The sequence below is a fragment of the Arvicanthis niloticus genome, chromosome 2, assembly GCF_011762505.2.
Source record: "Arvicanthis niloticus isolate mArvNil1 chromosome 2, mArvNil1.pat.X, whole genome shotgun sequence".
Classification (NCBI taxonomy): Eukaryota; Metazoa; Chordata; class Mammalia; order Rodentia; family Muridae; genus Arvicanthis; species Arvicanthis niloticus.
The window spans coordinates 64827835-64854506 of record NC_047659.1 but is presented as its reverse complement, the minus strand read 5'-3'; the positions used below and the strand labels follow the sequence as shown (position 1 = coordinate 64854506).

Here is a 26672-nt window from a genome sequence, read left to right as displayed (position 1 = left end):
AAGTGCTCCTAGTCCCATCGGGAAGACATTGGCAGGGCTCCAGCTTAGCTCACAATTCAGCAACTGGCCTGGAACAGAGGCTGGCACACAACAACCTTGATCGCAAGTCCCTTCCAGTCCAGATTACAGTCCTGAAATTCCAGAGGCAGTTACCAAGAGGCAATTGCCTGCCCAATCCCAGTTTCATAACACACGGCGTGCTCACCCCACCCCACCCCCATGCCTTCCACCAGCAAGAGTGGGGTATCAAAAGATGCTCACAACACTTGGTGGGGTTTTTATTCTTGATCAAATTTAATACACACTACAAGAAGTCACAAAAGAAGGTGCTGCTAGCCCCAAACTACATTCTCCCCAACCTCACCCCAAGAACTTAAACAGTTTAGGAACTGGATCCCCCTGCTCCTGGGGAGGCTCAGGCACCTCTCAACCCTCTGTCATTCCAACCTCCCAACCTGCCCTCAACCTAAACTCTGTTGTCCTCTTTCTAGACACAGACCCCTTCCCTTCATAGGGTCTGTGGGGAAGACTTCCTCCTGTGGGAACAGAGGGACAGCAGCAGCATATGGTTCAGGGCCTTCAGGTCCAGAAATCCAGGAAGGGTTGAGCTCTGGCCCAGGTTAGAGAGACACCGTTGTAGGGCTGTCAGGGCACTCAGGCGCCCACACATTCTACATAATTGGCAGGGTACAGACCAATGCGGCCACTCTGCAGCTGGCCCTGGCACCAGCCCTGCTCATCCTCCTCACTCATCTTCAGCAGCTCCTCCCCTGGAGAGAGAGAAATCAGTCACTGCCAAAGGCACTGGCTTCACTGGTCTCAAAACTAGGTCACGGACTGGGGGATGGGATAGCACAAGGGCCTACAAACTGGAGGATACCCAACTCAGACCAGGATAGGACACAGCCAGGAAAAGCCACCCAACCTTAGACCCCACGGAAGCAACTGTCAGTCTACAGCTGGACCCTGAGCAGCCCTTGAGAATGGAGTCTCTGGCTTTGCTTTTCTACAGCCCTGCTCTAGCAGGTAGGATGGGCTGAAATGGGGAGGAACATGAAAGGGCCCCAGCATACCTGCGCGGAAGCTCAGCTCATCAGCTTCCTGACCTGCGTAGTCATAAAGTGCCCTCACCCTCACCCCAGTGGCAGCTTTCCGGGGACTCTCCTCATCTGACCAGTCCTCGTCCTGCCCACTACTAGAGAGGGAAAACACAAGGGGGCAACTCAGGGCACAAGACCGACTGTATCCAGTACGCCAGACAAAGGGCTTTGCCACCTGGAGGATCGCTAATGAGGTGGGTGGGAAGGAGCTGAATGAACAGTCATACTGCTGTCACTCACTACTGTGAATGCAGGTCCAACTCTGTGCATAGGGCTGTTATATAGACAAACTGTGATGGACACTGGACCATGGAGCAAATCTAAACTTCTGTGGAATTAACTCTCCCATGGTGACCCTCAGGTACTGATGTGATGGGGAAGAAGTGGTGGGAACAAGCAACGGAGCTGCGTCTTTGTTTTGACCAGGATCTCAGCCCTCACCCTGGGGATGACGGGGACCGGGGTGGGGGAGCCGTGCCATCTCTTGTAGGTACAATGCTGGTCAGAGTAACCTCATCAGGGCTCCGGCCACCCTTCTCCTTCCGGCTGATGGCTCTCTGTGTGTCTAAGGACCATTCCTGTGGAGAGATTTTGGACCACCTTCACGGACTTCATCACAACCTTGTCATCCTTTTGGGACCCACACTGAGCCCAACCCAAGTCCCATCCAGCCTATAACACCTGCCTCAAATTGTGGCCAGTTCATGGCCATGCCAGGCCCATGTGTGCTACGCCACCAGCGCAGGTCTTCTTCATCACTGGCAGACTCGATGCCCTGCTGCAGGTCTCGATGGAGTTCATGGAACCTATGAGGCACTCAGTTAGACAGGGAAGGCCAAAGCCCCTAGAACTTCAAGTCATGCAGCCCAACCAAAACCCAGAGGTCAGGGGAGTGTGCTGGCCATTCTTGTCACTACTGGAGAGGTCAGGGGAGTGTGCTGGCTGTACTTGTCACCCAGAGGTCAGGGGAGTGTGCTGGCCGTACTTGTCACTACTGGAGAGGTCAAGGTGCTGATGCAAGGTGAGTAACACATCTTTGAAGAAGAGAAGTCGCTGCCGCTCAGCAGCCTGGCAGCTCTCAAAGGCCTGCTCCATGTCCTCCATGTAGCGTGGGGTATAGCGATTTAGCTCTGCCAGGGTCTGTTCATACTGGGTTTTCATCTGGGTGAGAAAGAAGGGAGGCAGTGAGGACAGACTGCCTTCTACCACTCAGGCCTGCACCAGTATTCACTGAGTATAGCCACAGGCTAGACCTGAAGCTAGCCACCAGGGGCAGTCAGGCCTGAAACTCACTTCCTACCCTCAGGGACTGACAGAAGCAGCCTAATAAGGGAAGTGACACACAAATAAACACCTAGAAGAATCTGGATGGAGCGCAAGACAGGGTCAATCTAGGTGATAAGGTGAGATAAATCAAAGTAGGCTTCCTGGAAGAGGTGTTATAGAAATGACACCCCTCAGGGAGGACGGAATGCTAGAGAGAAGGGCACTGGGGCAGGGGACAGAGTATGCAATATGAGAACTGATTCCAGGCAACTGAGTCCCCAGCTGCCGGAAACCCAGCCAAAACTTTCTTGGGTTAAAAAAAGAAAATGCTTTTTTTCAAAATCCCATTCCTCTCCTGGATCAAACATCGAATGTCCTCATGTTTCTCTGTGTATGTGCGTGCATGTGTATGTGTTGGAGGCAGAATGTCAACATGGCGCGCCTTCCTCAGTTGTACAAAGCCCTTAGACAAGCTGGCCATCCAGGTCCAGGAATCCACCTGTCCCACCCGTTCCCGGCACACACCCACTCTGACAGCACCCTTTCCCACTCCAGCTGCCTCCCCGAGCTTCTACCTTCACAACCAGCACTTCACCAACTAAGCTATCTCCTCAGGCCTAAGGTCCTCCTGTTTGTTTGTTTGTTGAGACAGGGCCTCACTACAGTAGCCTCTGTTGGCCTGGAACTTCATGTAGACAGGGCTAGCCTCTATATAGACCAGGCTAGCCTTGAACCTATAGAAATCCTGCCTCTGCTTTCTGAGTGCTAGTATTAAAGTGTGCACCCCAACGCCCAGCCCAAGTTTTAGTGTTAAATAATCATCTCAAGAAGGGGTGGCATCGGGAATTAGAGCAGGAAGAGCCTAGGGTCTGAGAAGGCTCCAGAAAGCTTTGCTAGGGGACCGTACCTTCTCTGCCTCCTTGGTGCAGCGTCCCACCCGCTCCTGTAATTTTCGAAGCTGCTCCTGGGACATGGAGCTGTCTGCCTTCGCGTGGCTCTCCCGGGTCTGGGCTGTCTTCTCATCCTTGCGGGCTGTGTGGTAGCTCTTCTTAGAAGCCTCAACCTAACAAGCACGAGAACAACTCAGAATCCTAGACACCACACCCTGGTCCCGTGCAGACCTGGAAGGTGCCTGCCTCCAGTAAGCACTGCTCCTGGCCTCACCTCCTTCAGCCTCTTTAGCCAGGGCTTCTGGGCCTTACGGAAACCATCCTCTGCAGCCCGGCTTTCCCGAAAGCCCCCCAGCACTGGCCGGTGGAAAGCCCCGCGCTGCCAGGTCCGCACTCGCTCGCTGTCTGGACCATGCAACTTCTCCCTCACTTCCAAGTGCAGCTCGCTCAGCCGCTCAGCCGCAGTGAAGAAGGCATGCCAGGCCTTCTCCAGAGTGCCGTATTGTGGGCCTGCAGAGGGATGAGCTTGGGCCAGGTGGGGTTGCTATCTTGAATACGACCTTCCCCTCTCCCCAAATCCTGCTCTGGGTGCCAGACAGGGGCGTGGTAGGAGTTGGGGTGCAAAGCTGAGGAGCAGCAATGTCAAGTGCTGCGTTAGGATTCCCTACTCAGCCCCGACTCGAGCGATCTCATGAATCCTCTCCTCAATGGAAGGGGCAAAAACAAACAACTAACCTAGAGAAGTTAGGTTAACGTGTTCAAAGCAGAGTAAAGCCAAGTCTGCCGCACAAACTCTATGTGCCTGGGATCTTTCCACCCAGATAAAAGACCTACACTCCACATTTAGCTTTTTCTAGCTGTGACTTCAGCCAAGTCCCTTCTCTGACCTTCATTTCTGTTCTAGAAAACAGGTGGACGAGGAAGACAGACCCCTCTTGTCATGCATGCTTGATGTCTTAAATTCCATCCCCAGTACCCACAAAACCTCAAGAGGCTATTCTGAGGCTCTCACCCTCACAACCTGTGAGGCCTTTGGTAGGCCTGCATACTGGCTCACCCTTCTCGACAGCACCCCTCCACTTCCGGGCCCAGTCAGCCAGCTGCTGGGCATAGGCCTTCTCAATTCGGGCACGTTCTTGGAAGCAGCTAACCAGGTCCCCACACAGCCTGTGCCCATCCTCAACCCTCTGCACCGTCCGTCTGTAGTTGCCAGCCTGGAGCACAGAGGAAAGATGGCTTTATCAGCCCCCTTTCCAGCTGGGGCTGATAACTAGGCTACTCCCTGGACAGGTGGCTGAGCCCAGAAAGAGAGGAACAGTTTACTGCCACTCTAAACCCAGTTCCCAACCACTTACCTCCCAGAAACTGCCCCCTAAGACCTCCCCTCCAGCGTCCTCTTCTGGGGCCATGGTATCCCTGCAGCACGGAATGGTGGCGGATGTGATGCTGTGGAGGGCAGGTAATTAAGCAAAAAGTGAGACCTAAGGTTGGGGGCTGGGAAAAGGCCTAATAGTCCAAAGTACCACCCAAGGAACGAGCAGAGGAATGGCCGAGCAACAAAGAGTTAGAAGTCCCCAGAGAAGCCAGGAGAGAGGCAAAGACAAAGATGGCAGCTTCCAAGTTCCCTTCTCCCTCTGGATCTACCCATCTCAGTCCATCCTCTACATACCTGGGGTCTCCAGATCACTTCAAGGACCCGTGTCCAAGTCTCCAAGCTGCCACTATGACTCTGTCTTGACGTTAACAAGAGCACAGAAGGGAGTAAAGAGTGGGAGCCTCCAGTGTCCAGGGCGGTGCCCAGTACCCCCAATATAGCAACTGCTGTCAGAAGTGCCAGATTCCAGGCCGAGAATGCCAGACCGGTCACACAATCCAGCAAGGGATTAGGTGACAGACAGGGGTGGGTGGCAGGCAGAAAGCCCCACACTCCTACTTTAGATGAGAAGAGAACTCTTGCCTAACTAGGCCCCTTAGATGACAAGGCAACCCCATGAACAAACCAGTCCAAGTGAGGAGGTATCCTGTCACAGCCCAGCAACTGTCCACACTGAGCAGAGTGGGAAGAGACCCAGAAGGCCTGGGCCCCGTCATGGACAACTGTGTTTTACTGCCCTAAGGGAGCCTCGGCTCACTCTGAGGTGGAAATTCCCCCACCTAGTGAGCGTCCATGCTATGGCTGATGTAAAACTCAAAACTAGGCAATGAACCCTAAACACTTGAAAGATCCATCATTCATAAGGAGACACTCGCCAGCCCCCAACCACCACACAACATCCAGAAGTGTCCTAAAGGGACCTGAGATAACAATTCCATTCTGATTTCAAAAAGCCCAGGGTGGGGCATCATGAACAGCCATCAAGCCACACAGCCAGAGGAGCAAAGTGAAATTGAAAATTTACCCCAGAGTCATTCAGAGTCAGTTTCTTTCTCTCTCTCTCTCTCTCTCTCTCTCTCTCTCTCTCTCTCTCTCTCTCTCCCTCTCTCTCTCTCTCTCTCTCCGTCCCTCCCTCTCCCCCTTCCTCCCTCCCTCCCTGCCACTAGAGGACAGAGTGACATGCAGCCTCTTGCCTTCAGGTAAGGTCTCAGCTCTCCCCAGTACCTACTGACTCTTAGTCCATAGAAGGAAATTGTTTTCTTCCCTGAGATATCTCAAGGCCTAAGGGACAGTTGGGTCAAGAGGACAAGAGTATGACATTGCATCAACCAAAGCAGGACTCTGACACAATGCTCTCTAAACTAGTAAACCTCTACTCATTCTCAAAACTCCAAACTTCCCATAGCCCATGTTCCTAGTCCCACTCACTATACATCCCACAAGTTGTGACTGGGTCTGTGTGAAGTCATTGACAGACTTCTGCAGTTTCAGTTCACAATACCCCCAGGGAACTAGAGTTGGTAGCAACTAAATCAGAAAACAAGGGACTGGAGGCATAGCTCAGAGATAGGACATACTTGAGGCCAGAGGTTCGGTCCATCATCAGCACCAAAAAGGAAAGAAGATGTCCCATCTGAAGACCAGAAAAGCTGCTGGCTACAGCAGCTCTGAGAAAAGCCCGGTCTAAGCTGACTTCCTACTTCTGCTGGCAGGAGGGCGACCTGCCTCTTCCCTGGGACCCCATTAGCCTACAGGCAATGAAGATCCCTGAACACAGAGCAAACTGCCCCCAGGCTCCATTAGATCCCCACCTTGTTTCCTCTTGAGTTAGCCCCACTTGTCCAGAATGGCTTGCCAGCCAGATTGAGGGGTAAGGGAGTAGAATAGTAATTATAAATCATTGGGCCTTTGGAGCTGCCCCAGTGAACCATCCAGGACCTGGGGCCCCTGCCTACTCCAGTCTCCCTGCTCCTGGCTCCCAGGAGAAATGCCCCCAACCCGTTCCTTTTCCCTGGCCCCAGAACAGAGCAGGCTGTGTGTATAGTGCTGGCACCGCTCCCTCAGGCCTCACAGAGCAAACACAAGCTGGAGCCCCAGGCACAGCCAGGCTCAGCACCCCAGCTTCATCCAGCTCTGGGTCCTGGCACCTTGGTCCCTGTTGAGGAGGATTGGCATCCTGTGCCTCCTGACATTAGCAGAGACCCACATCTGAGTAAACACATTCTACCACAGCAAGAGCTCCGAGAGCAAGAACAGGTAGTTAAAAGCTTTCCAGCCCAGGCTCTCCTCCTAGCCTATCAGAGGCTTCTGGGACACTGGTAGGGTCTCTTCTCAGCCGCTAATGCTGAACTGGGAGTTCTGGGCTTCAGGACAGAGCCCACTCTCCCCACCTGAGCTTCAAAGGCTTCTGCCTCAATCCTCTCTTACACATAAGTCAGCCCCCACCCTTTTCCAGTAGCTGGGGACACAGGCCTGAAAGAGAGCAAAGCCACCCTGCCCAGCCCAGTCCTATATCCTGAGTCACAGGCTGCGCCCAAGGGCTTCCCCAGCAGCCTCTCCCAGCCAGCCTGTAGATCTAGAATTTGGAGGTGCAGGAGGGGCTGGTTGCTGATCCAGAGAGGGGCACTTAAAATCAAGAGACTGGCACAGTCTTTTGGAAGGCTGGAGGAGGGGGTGGCTCAGAGAAAGGGGGAGGAGGCAAAGCAGGGAGGGGCATAACAAAGGGGCACTTTTGGAAACCCGACCTGCCGGCTGAGGTGCCTGCTCGCTGATGACGCACTCCTAACCTCGAGCCTCCACACCAAATCACAGAACCCAGGGGCTGCCGGTCTTTGGCCTCCACCCTTATAGACAACACCACCCGACAAACCACCTCCGAATCCCAGAAGGCTCGGTGTTGAACAACTCCAAGCCGGTAGAGCCAGCCACACGGATAGGCATAGCCAGGCCTAGACATGGAGGCTCTAGGACTTCTTGGACAAACTTGTTGAACTTGGTCTCGGTGGGGAGGTGGGGCCAGCTGGTTACTGCGGCAGAGAAGGGGAGCTGCCTACTAGGGTTAGCCATACAGATGGTGGCGCGAAGGGGCGGGGGGGGCGGGCTTTTTACAGAGGCCCCTTCTAGGGCTCCAGAACGGGCGCGAGGAGAGCAGTTTGGGACCCTCAAGGGGCCCCAAGAGATCACTTGCTCCTCCAGCGTGGACGCCCCATTTCCCCTGACTGGCCTGAAGAAACGCCTAATTAGCGTAGGAGATGAGATGGCCTTGCGCTCAGTGGCAGCCAATGGCCGGGGTCTCCCGCGCGGGAGTCCGTCCCATTGCCAACTTCAGGAGTCGGAGGACCAAAGAGCGAGCTAGAGCCACCGCGCCACTGCCGTGTCTCCCAGCATCCCCTCCTAAGCACTTACCGTGTCCTCTCAGGGGCCCTCGGTGGGTTAGGGGGCTCTGACCACGCTCGGTCCGGAGTCCTACCACTCCCGGGTCCCGGCCACCGCCTCCTGGAGCGCTTCGGGCCCTCCCCCGGGAAGCCCGGCCCCCCGGGCCCGCCCTCTCCTCGGAGCCGCCGCCCCAACCCCACCGACAGCATCCCCGCGGCGGGGACTGCAGGCATCCCCGTGCCAGGTGGCTCGGAATGCAAGCCATAGGATCTGTTCTCCATGATGCAGAGAGAGCCAGAGCCAATAGTCTAAGGTGGCGTAGCGAGGCTACTAGAGAACTAGATTTGAGCTTTGTCGCTCTCCGACCTTTCCAGAGCCTGGGACGCTGGTGGGAGTGAGCGGGAACTTGCACACTAATCACTGAGGTGGGATACAGGGACAATGCTGCATTACATTCTTTGCTGAGAACACCTTTCTTAGACTTTAGCTACGGGGAGACAGGTTCACAACTACCCACTCCTTGTAAATGTTTGATTCACACTGACATGAATGAGGCTTAGAGATACCTTCAGCGGTTTGCCCAAGATCTCTAGTCCTGCAGAAGCGAGACTAGAAAAGCCATTTCTACCTAGAGCAGCTCTGCGTGCAGTTCTAGCGCGCATTCCGAGACCTGAGGCAAACACGCGGTTGGGTGGGACAAAAAACACGAACTCTTCCTCCTCCTCCTTCTCCTCTTCCTCCTCCTCCGTGTTCACAGTTTCAGATTTTGTATCTCAACTCATCTTTAAATTTCTTGGTCTCACCTCCTAGTTCAGTGTAGACTTTTCCCGAATCCTCACGATGCCACCCCACCCCAAATAGATCCGTTCTTCACTGCCCCACCCCCAACCTCTCGGGATTTCAGAGCCTGTGGGTCTGTTATTTATATCCACTGGAGCGGTCCAAGAATGTTCTGAGGCTGACCTAATCGCCACCTGCTCGGCGTTGCCGCCCTCCTGCTCCCTTCTGAGCCGGGTGACCCAGCAGTGGTGCCCCGGACCCGAGAGACAGGAGGGAACGGGCCAGCAGGGTCCCAGCCTCTGGTGCTCAGGGGTCCAGGAGTCACAGTTCACTCCGGGTTGGAGAGCCCAAGGGACCGCTCCTTAGGGGACCGTGCGCGCTCTGGGAAGCAACCAGCCTAGCTGCTCTTTCCAGAACACACATTTCCAACTCAGCCCCCTCCACTCCCTTAGAAGTGTGAGTACGTGTGCGCGCGGATTTTTAAAAGACAACTTTAAAAATAGCAAAATCGTGTTGTTTCTAAATCTGGAAGGAATCACTGACGTATTCTTTGCTCAGTAGAGTCCACTCACAAGATAGAAAGAGGGGCTGCTGAGGACAACGGTAACTTAGGAGTGACACCAACTGTTGGAGGCTAACATAGGAGCATGAAACTGTCTCTTTTAGTTGCCTCTTTTAGTTGATGCGTGTCACCCGTGGCCTGGGGACTCTGGCGGTGCGGGTGTAGCAAATCGCGAATAGGAGATTTGAAACCTGAGGTTGTGGTTTCTGAAACCAATTTCAACACCCACTCTTTCAAGGCTTGGTCAAATCTTTTTTCTTTATCTGTCTCTGCCTCTATAAAACCTGACAGGTAACCCAGCTGACCTATCACTGGGCCACTGGGCCGTGTGCCCCAGTTAATTAATGATTGCTAAACAACTGCAAATGAGAGGGGCTTGGGAAATGTCTCATCACAGCCTTGGTGCTCTGCAGTATCTGGAATCAGTTAACATCACACCTAGCGCCTGGGGGCGTTTAGGCACCTAGACAGAATGTGTGAAAATACAAGAATGAAATTAATTACAGAAGCAGCCTATTAAAACCTCATTAAAAATAAAGTTGGCAGCCAGGCTCTGGGATGTGAGGAAGTCAGGATATAGAGGCTTGGGAAACAAGGCTGTTCATCAGACCACAGGGAGAAGAGTATGTACAGTGGAAAACATCTGGCTTCCCTTGGGTTCAAATCTGGAATCGGAAAGCAGAAATGTTGCAGTTGATCTTAATTGTCCCAAAGGTACTGGGAGGGGGCAAAGGACAGAACATTGTGAGCTGTAGATGAAAGGAAACAGACATGTGCTCAGAACCCAGCTCTCAGCTCCTACTCCCCAAGGGGCTCAGGTTTCCATGCCCTATGAACAGACCCCTTACACAGTGCTTCAGTTCAAGATCAGATGCCCAGGCACAGAGGGCCAAAGCCAGAAACCCAGCAAGAAGCCACTTGGCTCAGAGTACCAGGTGGCAGGGTGTTCTACAGCCAACTTTCAGGACACTCAGCCTCACCTTGAATTTCTGGAATGTCCTAACCACTGAGCCTTCATTTGTTTGTTTATTCACCTGAGAAAACATTTGGATTTTGCTTTATGCTAAACCCTATACCAGGTTTTGGGAATATATAGAGAAATAAGGCTGAGCCCTATGTATACAACAATGAAAGATGTGGAGGGACAGTCCCACAAGTAAACCGAGGCAGGAAGGACCACCTTACACAAAAGCACAATACTTGGCTGGGCTTGATGAGCAGCAGTTAGTCATGGAGAGAGGTGTTCTAGGCAGGAGCAATAGGGTGTGCCGAGCCCCAGTGGTGTTAGTCTGTGATTCTATGACCCAGCAATTCCACTATTTAACATCTACCACAGACAAATGTGTACAAATAGAGACAGAAGTGCCCGGATGTTTGTATAGAGCACTATACAAAATCCAAGAAAATGAGGTTCGAATGCCCATCATTGATGAATAGATAAAGCTGAGGGTTATTCTACTATTCCAGAACAGAGGGAATATATTTTTTAATTAAATATTCTATTTGCAGTGCTGAAGTTCAAACTCAGAGCTCTGTTTCTGCTATGCAAATGCTCTGCTCCTAAGCTCCACCTCAGCCTGATATACACATATTCTCATATGACGATCTCCAAGATACCGTTAAGTGGAAAGAAAATGCAGAACACTGTTTGGAGAGGAAATACACCAGACTGATTTTGGAAGCTATGTCTGGGATTGGAGTCTCAAGTTGACATGTTGGAGGAGTCGCATCGAGATGCTGAGGTGTGGCTCAGCAGTTGGTGGAAAGCTTTCTCAGCACATGAAGACTTGTGGTTAATTCCAAGCACTGAAAATAAATTAATGTACTTATGTGTAAATTCTGCAATGTTGTTTGTTTTATAAGACAAGGTCTCATAGCTCGGGCTGCCTTTGAAGGCTGGTGACATAGCTGATACTGGCCTCCACCTCCCCGTTGGGTAGGATTACAGCAGTGTGCCATTAGGCCCAGCCAAACGCTGTAATTAAAATGAAAACTGGTGAGGGGTAGTCTGTAGGGTTTGGGTCTAAAACTCAGATGTCCAATAGAATTTTTTTTCAAGATGGTTTTTCTGCATATCCCTGGCTCTCCTAGAACTAGCTCTGTAGACCAGGGCAGCCTTGTACTCACACAGAGATCCACCTGGCTCTGCCTCCCGAGCACAGGGCTTAAAAGCATGCACCACCACTGCTTGGTACATTTTCTGCAACAGTAGAAAGGTCCCACAGCTGTGCTGTCCACTTGTAGCCACCAGCTACACATGGCTCCCGAGCACTTGGATTGTAGCTAGTGTATCCAAAGAATTGAATTTTATTCTTTTCTTTAGTTGGGGGTGGGTCACCTTATGTTACCAAAGCTATTCTCAAACTCCTGGACTCAAACAATTTTCCTGCCGCAGCTGTTTTTTCTTGGGGGGATGGAACCCAGGCCTTACACATACTAAACACACACTCTACCCAGATTTACCCTTCTAAAACGTAGCTCTGGAAGGAGTTCCCTATGGAGGGTGAAACACAGCACACAGAGGACTCCAGGGAAGGTGAGGCTCTTCTGAAGGCTGCTTTGTTTCTCAGGTTTCTCTAAGCCTCTGGATATTACCCCAGTATTCCTAAAAGGCAGCTGAGTAATGTATCTGATTTAACTGCTATGCCTTTAAGATCCGGGTGGAAAAACTGGTCGGAGTTATGAGAGTGAGGGGTTACCCTCATTAGAGAAGGCTGATTCACAGGAAGAACAGCAGAGGAAGGGCACTAGAGAGGAAATGCAAAGCAGGTTACAGAGCAGAAAGCATTTTCCAAGTGTAGGAATTTGCTCAGGGTAGAACCTTTGGTTGGTACCACAGACAGGCAGGAGGTAGCCAGGAACTACCATGGCATCTTCAGCTTCCAGCTTGTGTGTGTGAGAGAGGCTTCTGCTGAGAGGGGCTGCCCCGGTGGCTGAACAGTGATGATACTCAATGACCCTTTCACTGAGCACATTTTCTGTGAACGCCCCCAGTGTGCCAGATACCCTCTGGGTGTTCAGCCTTCAACTTGGAGAAATCAAACAAAATCTCTAACTTCCTGGAAATCTCCAGTAAAATCAAATAATACATAATTACAGGCCGGGGTAAACATTTTAAATGGGTGAGGGGAAGATAGTGCAGGGCTGGGAGTGAGGCTCAGTAGAGGTGAAAAGTGTGTTTAGCACAAGCAACGTCTGGGGTGGGGGGAGTTGTGTGTTAATAGGAGATAGAGCATAATTTCCATTAGGAAAGTGTGAGGAAGACTCTAGAAGCACAGTCCTGTCTTTCCCCAAAAACCCAAACACCAAATGACAGCCAGGTGAAGGGAAGATGTACCCAAGAGCACTCCAGAAGGACTGGTGACTGATGAGGACACCGACCCTGAATGGGACCTTGACCTTCGGGAAGGAATGTAGCATAGTGGAGCATGGTGACAGAGTGTAGAAGGCCACAACACCCACACACTGCCAGGCTTTGTGAGTCTCTTCCTGGGGGAGGGGGCTTGGGAGTAGCATAGGGAGGAGCGAGCTGACTGGTCTTGGGTGCTGGACAGAAAGGGACTAAGGAATCAGCAGACAGAGGCTTAGCATGGTCCACAGGCCAAAGAATGCTTTTTAACGTTCTTAAAGGATGCCTGAAAAATAAAACTCAACAGAAAATTCCACATGAAATTAAAATTTTAGTGTTCAAAAATAAAGTGAGCCTTGCTCACTTACACACAAATTGTCTCTTGTCCTTTTCTCACTATATTGGCCAAGGTGGAGCAGAGATTGTGTAGTCTTCAGATCCTAAAATATTAACTACTTGGCTCTTTTCACAATAAAGCTAAGTGATCTGTGGATCAGAGAGAGACTAAAAGTAGGAAGCCCAGACAGGAGGTTGCGGCAGATACCAGGATGAAAGGACAGTGACCTCCTCCATCTCGATGACAGTGGAGCTGAGGTGTGGATGGACTGAAGAAGCAATTTAAGGAAAGGGCTTCCAGAACTTGCTAATGGCATGTGGGAGACTGAGGCAGGGGGATCATCTTGAGTTGGAGGTCAGCCTGGGCTATACAGAGTGAGACCAAACAAAAACAAAAACAAGCAAGCAAAGCTAGCAGTGGTGACTCATGTCTGCACTACCAAAATTTGTGAGGCAGAAACAGGAAGCCTTTCCATACACGTTTGAGGCTAGCATCTTCTACATAGCAACAAGATTCTATCTGATTGGGGAAGGGGCCACAAGAGTGAGGGAAAGAGGCAGGGAATGGTGAGAGGAAGAGAAGGAAAGGGGAAGGAAGAATTGAGGATGGATTGAAGTGATGAGATACATTTCAGTATGACCCAGAAGTTGTGATCCTGGAGTAGGACCTTAGTAACACTTGGGGACACATGATAAGGTTTGTGGCTTAGCTAGTAGTGTTTTCGTGTTAACTTCTGCATCCTTGACCACACAGTGATTTTGAGGCCCGCATGGGCTACAATGAGACCCTGTCTCAAAAATATAATCACAGGGGGCTGGTAAGCTAAGAAGATGTCTAGTAATTGAAAACTCTTACAGCGGCTGGGCGGTGGTGGCGCACGCCTTCAATCCCAGCACTTGGGAGGCAGAGGCAGGCAGATTTCTGAGTTCTAGGCCAGCCTGGTCTACAGAGTGAGTTCCAGGACAGCCAGGGCTACACAGAGAAACCCTGTCTCGAAAAACCAAAAACAAAACAAAACAAAACAAAAACCAAAAAAACAAAACAAAACAAAAAACCAAAAAAAACCTCTTACAGTTCTCACAAAGGTGAAACCCAAGTTTGGTTTCCAGCAACTCTGTTAGGAGCAATTCTGTAACTTTAGCTCCAGGGGATCTGATGCCCTCCTCTGGCCTCTGAGGTCACTTTATTCACATGCACATACCCACATGTATATTTTACAAATAATAAAATAAATCTAAAAAATAATAATGGGAGTGTGTGTTAGAATTTCAGGCATGGACTTCTACTCCCGGCTTTCATGGTCTCATTTTAAAATCCTTAATTACATCTGCAAGACACTTTTTCCAAGTGAGTTAGCACTCAGGCTCTGGGGAATAGGATGTACACATATCTTTCCAGAAACTAATCAGTTAAACCACTGTGCAAGGCTTGCTAGAAAGCCAAGACTGTTAACCTTGGAAAGCACATCAAATTCTTCTTGAGCTTTAAAGACAGGCGGCTTTCACAAGCTTTCCTCACGAAGTTTCATAAGTGTGTCTCTTTGCATAATGGAGCAGAAGCCCTCGTGCTGCCGACGCAGAGGTGGCTTGGCCGTCTAGACTGCCTGTAATCATAATGAAACGCTTCAGCTCTGAGCCCATAGGAAATAGGCACAGTTATGAATGAAGGGAAAAGAAGGAACAATAACTGTGTCTGAGCCAGATGGGTGATGCCTGCAATCCCAAAGTGTGAGGGCTAAAGGTGGGAGCATCAAGAAGTCAACATTAGACTTGGCTATATGGCAAGTTCAAAGCCCACCTGGGCCAGCCACATCAGATTCAGTTTCAAAACTGAAACTAAATAAATGGCTCAGTAGTTTAAAGTACCTCTTGATCTTCCAGGGGACCCGGATTCAATTCTCGGCACCCATGTAGCAGCTAACAGCCATTTTTACTCCAGTTCTAGAGAGTCCCGTGCCCTTTTCTCCTCCCTTGGACACTGCATGCATATGATGCCTAGATACATGAAAGCAAAGATGCACATACATAAATAGAAACAAAATGAATCTGGATAGTGTCTGTGAACCCACTCAGAAGTTGACATTTCAGGAGGACATATAGGGATTTGTACAAACACCACTTGCTTTAGTTTCTTTTTATCCGTTCTTTCTTACTTCCTCTCTTTCTTTCTTTTTGGTTTCTGGAGACAGGGCTTCTCTTTGTAGCCCTAGCTATCCTAGAATTCACTATGTAGACCAGGCTGGCCTGGAACTCAGAGCTCCTCCTGCCTCTGCCTCCCAAGTGCTAAGATTCCACAACCCAGATCTTAGTTTCTTTTCTTTCTTCCTTCCTTCCTTCCTTCCTTTCTCTCTCTCTCTCTCTCTCTCTCTCTCTCTCTCTCTCTCTCTCTCTCTCTGTCTATCTTTCTTGTTTTTGTTTTGTTTTTCGAGACAGGGTTTCTCTGTGTAGCACTGGCTGTCCTGAAACTCACTCTGTAGACCAGACTGGCCTTGAACTCAGAAATCTGCCTGCCTCTGTCTCCCAAGTGCTGGGATTAAAGGCATGCACCACTACTGCCCAGCTAGTTTCTTTCTTGAAAAGATTTTTAAAAATTTTTATTATAAATAAAAATGCACATAAATGCATGTGTGTATAATTTTGAGAACGTGTGCCATGTGTCTACGTGCCCGCAGAGGCCAGAAGAGGGACATCTTGCAGTTGAGCTGTAGTTACAGGCAGTTGAGCTGTAGTTCACAGGTGGTTGTGAGACACCAGATGAGAGGCGAAGTATTGAACTCAGTTCTTCTGGAGGAGCAGGAAGTGATCTTAACTGCTGAGCCATCTTTTCAACTCTTAGTCTCTCCTCTCATGCTATGATAAAATATTCTAACAAAAACAACTTAAGAGAGAAAGGACTTATTGTTTACAGTTTAAAATACAGTCTGTTTTGGTGGGAAAGTCAAGGCATCAGGACCTGGACCCCAGCTCTCAGGTGATTCTAGAGTCTGTGAAATTCACAACATTGCCCACCACTATACACCACCAGGCTAAAGGTTTCACCAATAAGGACTACAGCTAACAAAGCGAACAACACACTTTCCTCTACATTAAGAAACTTACCTTGGGAAAGTGTTATTGTCGCATGCTCCTGGAGTTACTATGTCATAGTAAGGCCAGGAGCCAAAGCAGGGCAGTGGACAGCTGGACCAGGAAGGAATGCAGATGCAGTTCTCCTAGTCCCACAAACATGTGACTCATCTCCCATAGAAAACTGCTCTTCACTGTCACAGGAGCGTTTTTCTGTCTGTCATTTGGGATTTCTACAGTCCTTGGAAAAGAACTTTGGGTCAGAAGAGTAGAAGGCGCTGCCATTTGGGTCAGAAGAGTAGAAGGCGCTGCCAGAATTCAACCCCTGCCATGAGGGCTATCCTACTAGTAAGTACCTCCCTGCCCGCTTCAGAATGGCCTTGAACCTCCTATTGGTTAGTTTTATGTCAACTTGACACAAACCAATCTGTGAAGAGGGAATCTCAAGTGGGAAGACACCTCTATAGACTGGCCTATAGGTTAGGGCAGTGGTGGCACATACGTTTAATCCCAGCCCTCAGGAGGCAGAGTTTCTCTGCATAGCCTTGGCTGTCCTAGAACTGGCTCTGTAGACCAGGCTGGCCTCAGACTCAGAGACCCACCTTTCTCCCCAGTGCTTTGTTTACTGGCATGTTTACTGGCATGTGCCACCACTTGCTTCACTGTCCCAATGCCCCACTGCCCTGACTTTTTTCAATGATCCACTGTGATACAGACATATGACTGGAAATAAACCCTTTTCTTTCCCAAGTAAGTTGGTTTTGGTAATGTGTTCTGTAGTTGTTTCTTCTAAGATTGAAACAATCCATCTTGTAGGGAGACTCCTTAAAGCAGAATAACTCAAAATAATTTTAGGGCTGGTCCTAGTGCCATGCACCTTTAATCCTAGCAGAGACAAAGGGATTTCTGAGTTTCAGGACAACCTGGTCTACAATGTGAGTTCTAGGGCATCCACGGTTACCCAGAGAAACTCTGTCACAAAACAAACAATACATAGCTTCAGGAAGTCCCTGACTCAGAAATCCACCTGCCTCTGCCTCCCAAGTGCTGGGATTAAAGGCATTTGCCACCACCACCTGGCCAGGAAGTCCCTGAAACTGACCAGATTTACTAGGTCCCCTCCTCCTTCTCAGAGGATGTAAAAAAGACACTCTGACATCAGCCGAGATGCCCAGAGAATATTTAGATCAACTGTATCACTTGAAAGGGACACTCTCCCACCTGTTAATTTGCCTACAGGTTGTGCAGTGTGCCCCAGGTACCCAGCTTTTGTGAGCTTTCATTGATGCTGGGTGGTGGGTTTTGATGGTGCAGCTGTCATTTCAAACAGAATCATTTCTGTTTCTGTAAGTAACCCTTCACCCATATTCCTAAAGAATCCCAATAAAACTCAGTGGATTTTACCATGTCTGTCATGGGATGCCTAGGGTGTGTTGCATCTTCCCAGGAATAGTCTTGTCATACATCATGTTGTTTTATCACAGTAGTAGAAACCCTAAGACAAATATAAACTTGCTATAGAGTAGCCAATAAAGATCCAAACTTTTTTTTTAGATTTGTTTATGTATGTGAACACACAATTGCTCTCTTCAGACCTACCAGAAGAGGGTATCAGACCCCATTATCAATACTTGTGAGGACCATATGGTTGCTGAGAATTGAACTCAGGACCTCTGGAAGAGCAGTCTTAACCATGGAGCCATCTCTCCAGCCCCAAGATCTGAACTCTAATCCTCTCGCTTATACCATACAGGTATGCACCGCCACACCCAGTTTATGTGATACTGGGGATTGGATTCAGAGCATCACACACACTAGGCAAACAATTTGCCAACTAAACTATATTTCCATCCCCTGAGGAAGGTTCTTAAAACCACCAAGAGCTTCTTTATCACTTTTATCAGGTCTTATAGTAAAGAACACCTAGTCAGAAGATTATATAACAACCACTATTTGTAACCACGTTACCGTTTGCAAAGTACTTCACACAGATCATTTTAGCCTTGAGGCTATTGCTATGCAAATCTGGCTGCCTGGAGATCCCTGGCATGCTTACCATGCTATTTCATGACAGGATATTAAGTTAGTATGTGGACAGTGCTTCAGTTAACCACAGTTAACACTGAAAGTGTTCATTTATTCTTTTGCTTAGGTTTTTACACAGTGGTCTAACATTTCCAAAGCTACCTCAAATTGGGTACATGTAATTTTGTTTTAGTGGTGTAGGGGATTGGACCTAGCACCTTATGCACGCTAAGCACATGCTGTACCACTGAGGTACTTACCCAGCCCAACATCATAAATATATATATATATATATATATATTTGTGTAATTTCCTTAAGACAAAATGTAGTTTCAGGGCTGGTCATAGTGACATATGCTTTTAAAATACATATATATAAAACACTAATGCATGTAAGTGTATTTACTTATATGTCATGTGTATTTAGCAATCTCTTAGTCTCTTAGTATATACTTTTATAAATCTTGTATAAAAATGAGGAATTTAAAATAGTTGAGAAAAGATGAAGGAAATAAAATACAGTAATTTTAATTGTTACTTAAATGTACCAACTATTTTAGGAGGGTTAAGTAGAGAAACTTTTGTTTCAGATTTTTTTTTTGTGCGTTTAGTTTTGTGGAGACAAGTTCTCATACAGCCCAGGCTGGCCACAAACTCACTGTGCAGCCAAAGATTCCTGGAGATCCTGAACCTCCTGCCTTCATTTCCCAAGTGTAGAGGCCAGAGAAGGACTTCAAGTGTTTTTTCCCTCTGCTCTCTGCCTTATTCAGGTAAGACTGGGTCTCAAAGAGCCAGAAACTTACTGTTTCTGCTAGGCTGCTGCCAGTGGGCTCTCAGGACCCATCTGACCTCTCAGTGCTACTGGGGTTGATAGAAGCATGTTCGGCCATTCGCAGTTTCTAACACGTGAATGCTGTAGATCTGGACTCAGGGCCCCACGAGGGCCTTGTGCTTGTGAACTGAGTATATTCACAGCAGTGCCATCTCCCCAGTGGTGTTTAGTTTCCCTTCCCTTTCTTTTTTCTCTTGTTCTTCCTCCTCCTCCTTCTTTTTCCCCTCCCCACCTCTTACTGTCTCAAATTCACTATCTCCCTTCATCAGCCTTTTCTTAATACTAGGATTATAGATAGAAAGGTAATTTTTAGGTTTTTGTTTTTTGAGACAGGGTTTCTCTGTGTAGCCCTGGATGTCCTGGAACTCACTCTGTAGACCAGGCTGGCCTAGAACTCAGAAATCCACTTGCCTCTGCCTCCCAAGTGCTGGGATTAAAGGTGTGTGCCACCATTGCCCGGCTAGAAAAGTAATTTTTTAATCTAGAGTTTCTAACTTTTGTGATAAAATAAAGTCTACCTGAGTCTAAGAAGAACAAATTTTGATACTTGATAACTTCCATTAACTAGAAAAACTTATGTAGATCCAAGAAGAATAAGACAGTGACAGTATGTTCACATACACAAAATGAAGCTTTAAAAAATGAATTATTATTTTATGTAGACAAGTACACTGTAGCTGTCTTCAGACACACTAGAAGAGGGCATTGGATCTCATTACGGATGGTTGTGAGCCACCATGTGGTTGCTGGGAATTGAATTCAGAACCTCTGGAAGAGTAGTCAGTGCTCTTAACTGCCGAGCCATCTCTCCAGCCCTAGTTGTTCTTAATATATTTTTTCTTTGTTTGTTTGTATGGCTTTTTTGTTGTTGTTGTTGTTGTTGTTGTTTTTTTGAGACAGTGTTTCTTTGTATAGCCTTGGCTATCTTGGAACTCACTCTGTAGACCAGGCTGGCCTCACACTCACAGAAATCTGCCTGTCTCTGCCTCATGAGTAATGGAATTAAAAGTGTGCACCACCACATTTGGCTTATCATGTTCATTTCCTCCCTCCCTCCCTCCCTCCCGTCCTCCCTTCCTCCCTTCATGTTGGGCTGGAGATATGGCTTATCAGTTAAGAGCACTTGTTGCCCTGGCAGAGGCCTAGTTCCTCCATTACCATCCATCACTCCAGTTCTAGGGGACGGGATGACTCTTCTAACCGTAAAGGCACCAGACGTGCATGTGGTGCACATACTTATATGCATGTAAAATTCTAAACATACATATTTAAAAATTGTGTGTGCGCATGTGTGTATGTATAATGTCCTCAATCCTCATTCTTCAGGAGCTGTTCACTTTGTGTTTAGAGACAATGAGTTTATCATTCAGATCTGCAGTTTACTAGTTAGGTGAGACTGGCTGGTTAGGAAGCTTTCTGTCTCTGCTTCCCCCGTACTGGGATTACAAGTGAGTGCCAATATACTTAGCATTTCATGTGTGTGTTGATCTGAAGTCGGGTCCTCAGGCTTTCAGTTAGTACTTCATTGTTTGAGCTATCTGTCTAGCCCCAATTAAAAATATTTTCAATAGCCAGATGGTGGTGATGAATACCTTTTGTCCAGCCCCTTAGGAGACAGAGGCAGGCAGATCTCTGAGTTCAAGGTCAGCCTGGTCTACAGAGTGAGTTCCAGGACAGCCAGGGCTATACAACGGAACCCTGTCTGGAAAAAGAAATCAATACGGGTAGACATATTATTCTAGTACACGCTTTAATTCCAGCACTTGGGAAGCAGAGGCAGGTGAGTGTAAGGCCAGACTGTCTACATAGCAAATCCCAAGTCAAAGCTACATAGTAAAAGCAAGTCTCAAAAAATAAAATATTTCAACAACAAATTATTCAAAGTAATTTTTAGTAAGATGGCTAGAAGATTTTTTTTTGGGGGGGGGCTTTAATATTTGACTTTTCCCCAAAACCTATAGTGTTTAATCTAATATTCAATATTCCCAGTGGGAAGGATCCAGGATCTCATTTAAACATTGCTATGAATTTGTTCATATTTGGACATTTAAACATGAATTGGAGATGCCAAACAAGGACTCTGGATACCTGAGCTCTACTGAGTCTGTTTCCAATTCTTTAGGAAGAGTTTGAGTTCTCTGCAAGCTTTGCGGAATCCTCGAGCCTGTCATTTACAAACCACTGGCTGCAGTCAGTGTGTGTGGGAAGCCTACACCAGCATCCCTGTGGATCACAGAAGGGTCTGCAGACTCAGCAGGGTTGGGATTCACAGACAGCCTGAGCAGAGCTGGAGTCATGTGTCAGCCTGCACAACAATGGTTCCTGCTAGCTGAATACTTCCCACAGAAGGTCTAAAATCTTGCTTTTTGCTGCCTGTAGAGCAACTCACAGGACCACAGATCAGAAACCTGGGAGGGAACCAACAGTTCTCCTCTTTACCCTCCTACTAACTCCTGACTAAAGCATAGAAAACGGACCCCAACAGTGGTGGCACAAGCCTTTAATCCCAGCACCCGGGAGGCAGAGGCAGGCGGATCTCTGAATTTGAGGCCAGCCTGGTCTACAGAGAGAATTCCAGAACAGCCAGGGATATTCAGAAATACCCTGTCTCAAAAAAACAAAAACAGAAACAAACAAAAACCCCTAAACAAACAAAAAAAGAAAAAATATGAGTTCCAGGTCAGAGTCTAAGTGCAACTTTCAGCCCCCTGTGCTTTATTATCTGTTCTAGAAAACACTCCAAAGAAGCCACATATTGTTCGGCAGATCAAAGAAACTGGTATTATTTAGGGTCATGCCCATGGTCTGCCCCAGTTTCCAGTGTGAACAAACACAAGACCACGATTTACTGCAACCAGCAGTTTTTGAAAGAGCTGCTTTGTGGTACCCTTTAGTAAAAGTAGTCAGTCTCTCTCTCTCTCTCTCTCTCTCTCTCTCTCTCTCTCTCTCTCTCTCTCTCACACACACACACACACACACACACACACACACACCAAAACAAAAACAAGAAAAACCCAAGCATCTATAAATGAGGTTTCATGGCCACAGCCTGAAACTGGAGCAGAAATATACCTTTATCAGATTAGCATCTTGAAAATAACCATATAAAATACCCTTGTCCATCCTTCACCTGGTGGCTCATCAGCTGGGAATGAATGACATCAGGCCACCAGGCAGAGGCTTTATTGTGAAATCAGGAAACAAAGCACAAAGCACACTCTGGGTGAAAGGTGCCTCAAAAGCACAACCTGAAACCAAGTGTTTTGTTGGTGTGTGCAAGGCAGGTCATCACTGCACTGCTCACAATCAGTTCTACCCACGATGGAAAAATTCCCAGGTCTAACAGACAGATTCTGGGGAAACCTGGCACCAGGCAGAATGGTTTTTTTGCTCATGAGCCCAGCATAGCTCACTATTCCTTTGTGGTCTTTGCTTTTCCTGCTCCCTCTGCCTGAAGCACTCTCCCCCTTTCCTCTACCCAGTCAAGAGTCACATTCTTTTACAGGTTTTTATTATTTTATGTGTATGGGTCTTTTGTGTGCATATACATATGTGTACCACATGTGCAGAGTGCCTTGAGGAGGCCAGAACTAGAGTTACAGATGCTGTGTTAATGTGGGTGCTGGAAATTGAACCCAAATTCTGTGGAAGAACATCCAGTTACTCATAACCCAGGCTGGCCTACAGCTTGCTGTGTAGGAGAGGATGCCCTTGCACTCAGGGTCTTCCTGCTTCTATATTCCAAATTTCAAGATTATGAGATCGATAGTGAGTTCAAGGCCAGGTTGGGTAACAAGAGAACCCGTCTCAAAAAAAAAAAAAAAAAAAAAAAGGGTGGTAGTGATGGTGGCAAGCAAGATAGCTTAGTGGGTAAAGTACCCAAGTTCAACCCCAGAACCATGTAAACATGGAAGGAGAGACCCAACTCCACACCATTGTCTGCTGACCTCTGCACACGTTCTGTGAAGAACATTCACTAACATACATGCACAATTATAATTGAAAAATTTGTATTTAAAAATTTTTTTACTTTATGTCTATCAGTGTCGCCTGCATGTGTGTTTGTGCAGCATTTGTATGCCTGGTGACCTTGAAGGCCAGACGAGAGCATCAGATGTCCTAGAATCAGAGCTTGAGAAAGCTCTGAGCTTTCATGTGGTTGCTGGGAATCAAACCTGGGTCCCCTGAAGAGCAGCCAGAACGCTTATTTGCTGAGTCATCTCTCTGGCCCTAGTAATACATTTTTAGAACTATCCCTTTGTGTGTCACTTTCTTGGACTATGCTTCTACCTTCAGCCTATCATATTTTATAGTTGTTGAAATCTGGGCTCATTGTTCTGCATAATTGAGAGTGCACATTACAGGAAAGGTGTTAGAGCACGGTCTGGAAGTGATGAGCCAATAAAAGAAAGCAGACATTTCCAGAAGCAGAATTGTTTTTGTAACCAGAACAAATGAAGAAAATGAGACTATGTGCAGGCGCCATGGGCTCTCGGCACTTCATAGGATAGAAAAGGAGAACTTTGGGGATGGACATCCATCTGCAGGTCAGTTCTTCCTCAGGTTGTGTAGATACCAGCAGGTTTGGTATATGAGTCTCCACAAGTGTTACCTGTCAAGTCAGCTTTCCTATCCAAGTTTCTCAGTCCCTTTGACGCTTTTAGGTAATCAACTCTTTAGAAGATAAGACATGGCTCTTAGAGGGTATTTATGGGGTTTAACATGTGTTAAACATGGCAGCACTAGGGGAAGAGTTCAAGGAACAGAGGTGTCCTAGTTAGGGTTTTCACTGCTGTGGAGAGATACCATGACCACGGCAACTCTTATAAAGGAAACCATTTAATTGGGGCTGGCTTACAGTTTCAGAAGTTTAGTCCATTACCATCATGGAGGGTGGCATGCAAGCAGACATGGTCCTGGAGAAAGAGCTGAGAGTTCTACATCTTGATCCAAAGGCAGCCAGGAGGAGACTGGGTGCCACACTGGATGTGGTTTGAGCATATATCACCTCATAGCCCACCTCCACAGTGATATACTTCCTCCAACAAGGCCACACCCACACCAATAAGGCCACGCCTCTAATAGTACCACTCTCTAATGCCATGTATTCAAACACAGAAGCCTATGGGGCCATTTGAACTCAAAGCATCACAGGAGGCTTTGCTTTGAATTGGAGACTTTCAGGAAACAGGTGTAATCCTATGATCACCTACTGGTTTTAAAACATACTACTCTCAAATATATCACTTTAGCATGATGGTTATTTTGAGCTGAGGGTACTTAAAAAATAGTAAGAAAGCTTCTAATCACACACACACACTCATCTAAAACCAAATCATGATACTCCTTATGAGAAAAGTATCTACTCCTTGAACTAGAAAGCTGGAATTCTCTTTGGTTTGCTTGTTGGTTTTGCTTTTGGGTTTTACTGTTGTTTATTTGTTTGCTTGTTTTAAGACGGGGATACACTGAGTAGCTTAAACTGGTCTACAACTTACAGTGTCGCCCAACCTAGCAATTTTCCTGCTGTAGCCTGGGTGAGATAAAAGTATGAGCCATCATGTCTAATTAAGAAAATAACATTATAGGTAGTGGTGTCTCATGCCTTTAATCCCAGCACTCAGGAGGCAGAGGCAGGTGGAGCTCTGTGAATCTGAGACAAGCCTTGTCTACAGAGTGAATTCTAGAGTTACAGGACAGCTAGAGCTCCACAGAGAAACCTGTCTTCAAAAATCAAAAGGAAAAAGTAAGGTGGGGGAGGAAATAACATTAGAAGTTAGATGTGGTGGCACACACCTTTGAACCCAGTACTCTGGAGGCAGAAGCAGGTGGATCTCTGTGAGTCAGAGGCCAGCCTGATCTACATACTGAGTTCTAGGCCACTCAAACAACAAACACACAAGAATCAAGCCAAAACATAGCCTAAAGATAAAATAGGGGAACACTCTGATCATTAGAGGCTGACACCACCCCAAAGTGGATCTATACAAATTCAAATAACTTTTTTCCCCTCATAATTATAATCTTCCTAGTTACTGTCTTACAACTTTTTTTTTTTTTTTTTTGGTTTTTCGAGACAGGGTTTCTCTGAGTAGCCCTGGCTGTCCTGGAACTCTGTAGACCAGGCTGGCCTAGAACTCAGAAATCTGCCTGCCTCTGCCTCCCAAGTGCTGGGATTAAAGGCATGCGCCACCACTGCCTGTATGTCTTACAACTTTTTTAGGATGCATTTTTAATTTTTATATTTATTTATTTATTTATTTTTTCAAGCCAGGGTTTCTTTGTGTAGCCTTGGTTGTCCTGGAAATCACTATGTAGAAGAGTATGTTCCACCAAGGCCTACTTATTCATTTACTTATTTAGTTTTTCCAGACAGGGTTTCTCAGCAGCCTTGGCTATTTATTTACTTACTTAGGTTTTCCAGACAGTGTTTCTCTGTAGCCTTGCCTTGGAACCTGCTCTGTAGACTAGGCCTGCTTCTACCTCCCAAGTGTTGGGATGAAAGGCATATCCCACCACTAACCAGCTTTTTAAAATTTTACTTATGTGTATACATGTTTCTTTATGTGTTTATGTGTACATAAAAGTGCATCTGCCGCAGGGCGGTGGTGGCGCACGCCTTTAATGCCAGCACTTGGGAGGCAGAGGCAGGCAGATTTCTGAGTTCGAGGCCAGCCTGGTCTACCAAGTGAGTTCCAGGACAGCCAGGGCTACACAGAGAAACACTTTGTCTCGAAAAACCAAAACCAACCAAACAAACAAAAAGTGCATCTGCCTGCAGAGTCCAGAAAAGGGTGTCTGGTCTTCCAGAACTGGGGTTACATACAGGTAGTTGTGAGCTACATGCCTGGGTGCTGGGGAACGGAATTCAGGTCCTCTGGGAAAGCGGCAAGCTCTCTTGACCATTAAACCATCTCTCTAGCCACTAAGCTACAGTTCTTAATTCAAGCTTACCTTAGGACAGCCCCTCAATTGGTGCTAGATTCATAAAAACATACGAATTCTACATATTTATGTAATATCATCTTCATAAGAAATATACACATTATGTTTGACCCACATATATATATTGTATTCTTTAAATTGGGTTAAACATATCTTCTCAGATATTTTGAAAACATTCAAAATCTTTCTACTTTTAAAAAATATACAGCAAATGACCATTATCTGCAGTTACCTTGCTGTGCGATATCACACCAGATTTTCTCTCTTATCTGACCCCTACAGGATATCAAGTGTAGTCCAGGCTAACTCTTCATGCCTCAGCCTCCTCAGTGCTGGGAATTACACAGAGCGTGCCACCAAAGATACTGCTCTTCCCGTCAGTGTCTATGAGGAAAAATACATCTGCAAAGTTAGAGGAAAGAATCCAATGCTAAAGCTGTGGTTCTTTCTTTCTTTTCTCTCTTTTCTTTCTTTTTCATTTTGTTTGTTTGTTGTTGTTCTTCGAGACAGGGTTTCTCGGCGTAGTTCTCCAGATTGCTAGAGACCAGGCAGGCCTCGAACGCCGCCTGGCTCCGCCTCCAGCGTGCAGGGATTAAAGGCGTGCGCTCCCTCCGCCAGGTTTAAACAACCCGGTTCCCTCAGGTCCAGCACACAAGCGAGGTCTCAGTTCTTAGGGAGTTAAAAGAAAAAAACCCTCCCAGCACGCTCCACACGTTACTCCGGAAGAGGCGGAGCAGCCGGGGGCGGGCCGTGCCCTAGGGGCGGGGCAGT

At 47.6% G+C, this 26672-nt stretch overlaps 1 protein-coding gene and 1 long non-coding RNA gene across 7 annotated transcripts; one reads left to right on the top strand and one right to left on the bottom strand.

Moving 5' to 3' along the window:
* Positions 1–257: 257 nt before the first annotated feature.
* Pacsin3 (protein kinase C and casein kinase substrate in neurons 3) lies at positions 258–8186 on the bottom strand. 6 transcript variants are annotated; one of them, XM_034496064.2, is made up of 11 exons: positions 8037–8162; positions 4926–4989; positions 4612–4702; positions 4314–4470; positions 3531–3766; positions 3274–3429; positions 2086–2261; positions 1786–1906; positions 1542–1678; positions 1074–1195; positions 258–770 (listed from the first exon to the last, which is right to left on the bottom strand). In XM_034496064.2, the coding sequence occupies exons 3-11, from the start codon at positions 4663–4665 to the stop codon at positions 655–657; spliced, it is 1275 nt and encodes a 424-aa protein (XP_034351955.1). In that variant the 5' UTR covers positions 4666–4702; positions 4926–4989; positions 8037–8162; the 3' UTR covers positions 258–654. The 6 variants fall into 6 exon arrangements, with proteins under 6 accessions (XP_034351955.1, XP_034351959.1, XP_034351956.1 ...); XM_034496068.2 differs by having other exon boundaries at positions 4926–4985; positions 8037–8142; XM_034496065.2 differs by lacking the exon at positions 8037–8162 and adding an exon at positions 7376–7688.
* A 768-nt stretch (positions 8187–8954) lies between these two features.
* On the top strand, positions 8955–11185 carry LOC143441366 (uncharacterized). Its single transcript, XR_013108699.1, has 2 exons — positions 8955–9242; positions 10858–11185. It is a non-coding gene; the product is annotated as an uncharacterized LOC143441366 (long non-coding RNA).
* Positions 11186–26672: the final 15487 nt, after the last annotated feature.

Excerpts from the sequence above, each read along its gene's own strand:
- Pacsin3 (XM_034496069.2), bottom strand. The coding sequence starts at position 4,665 with ATGGCCCCAGAAGAGGACGCTGGAGGGGAGGTCTTAGGGGGCAGTTTC. Across the intron at positions 1,907-2,085 it reads GACCTCTCCAGTAGTGACAA|GTTCCATGAACTCCATCGAG; the intron begins GTACGGCCAGCA and ends AGTGCCTCATAG. Across the intron at positions 771-1,073 it reads TGAGCTGAGCTTCCGCGCAG|GGGAGGAGCTGCTGAAGATG; the intron begins GTATGCTGGGGC and ends CTCTCTCTCCAG.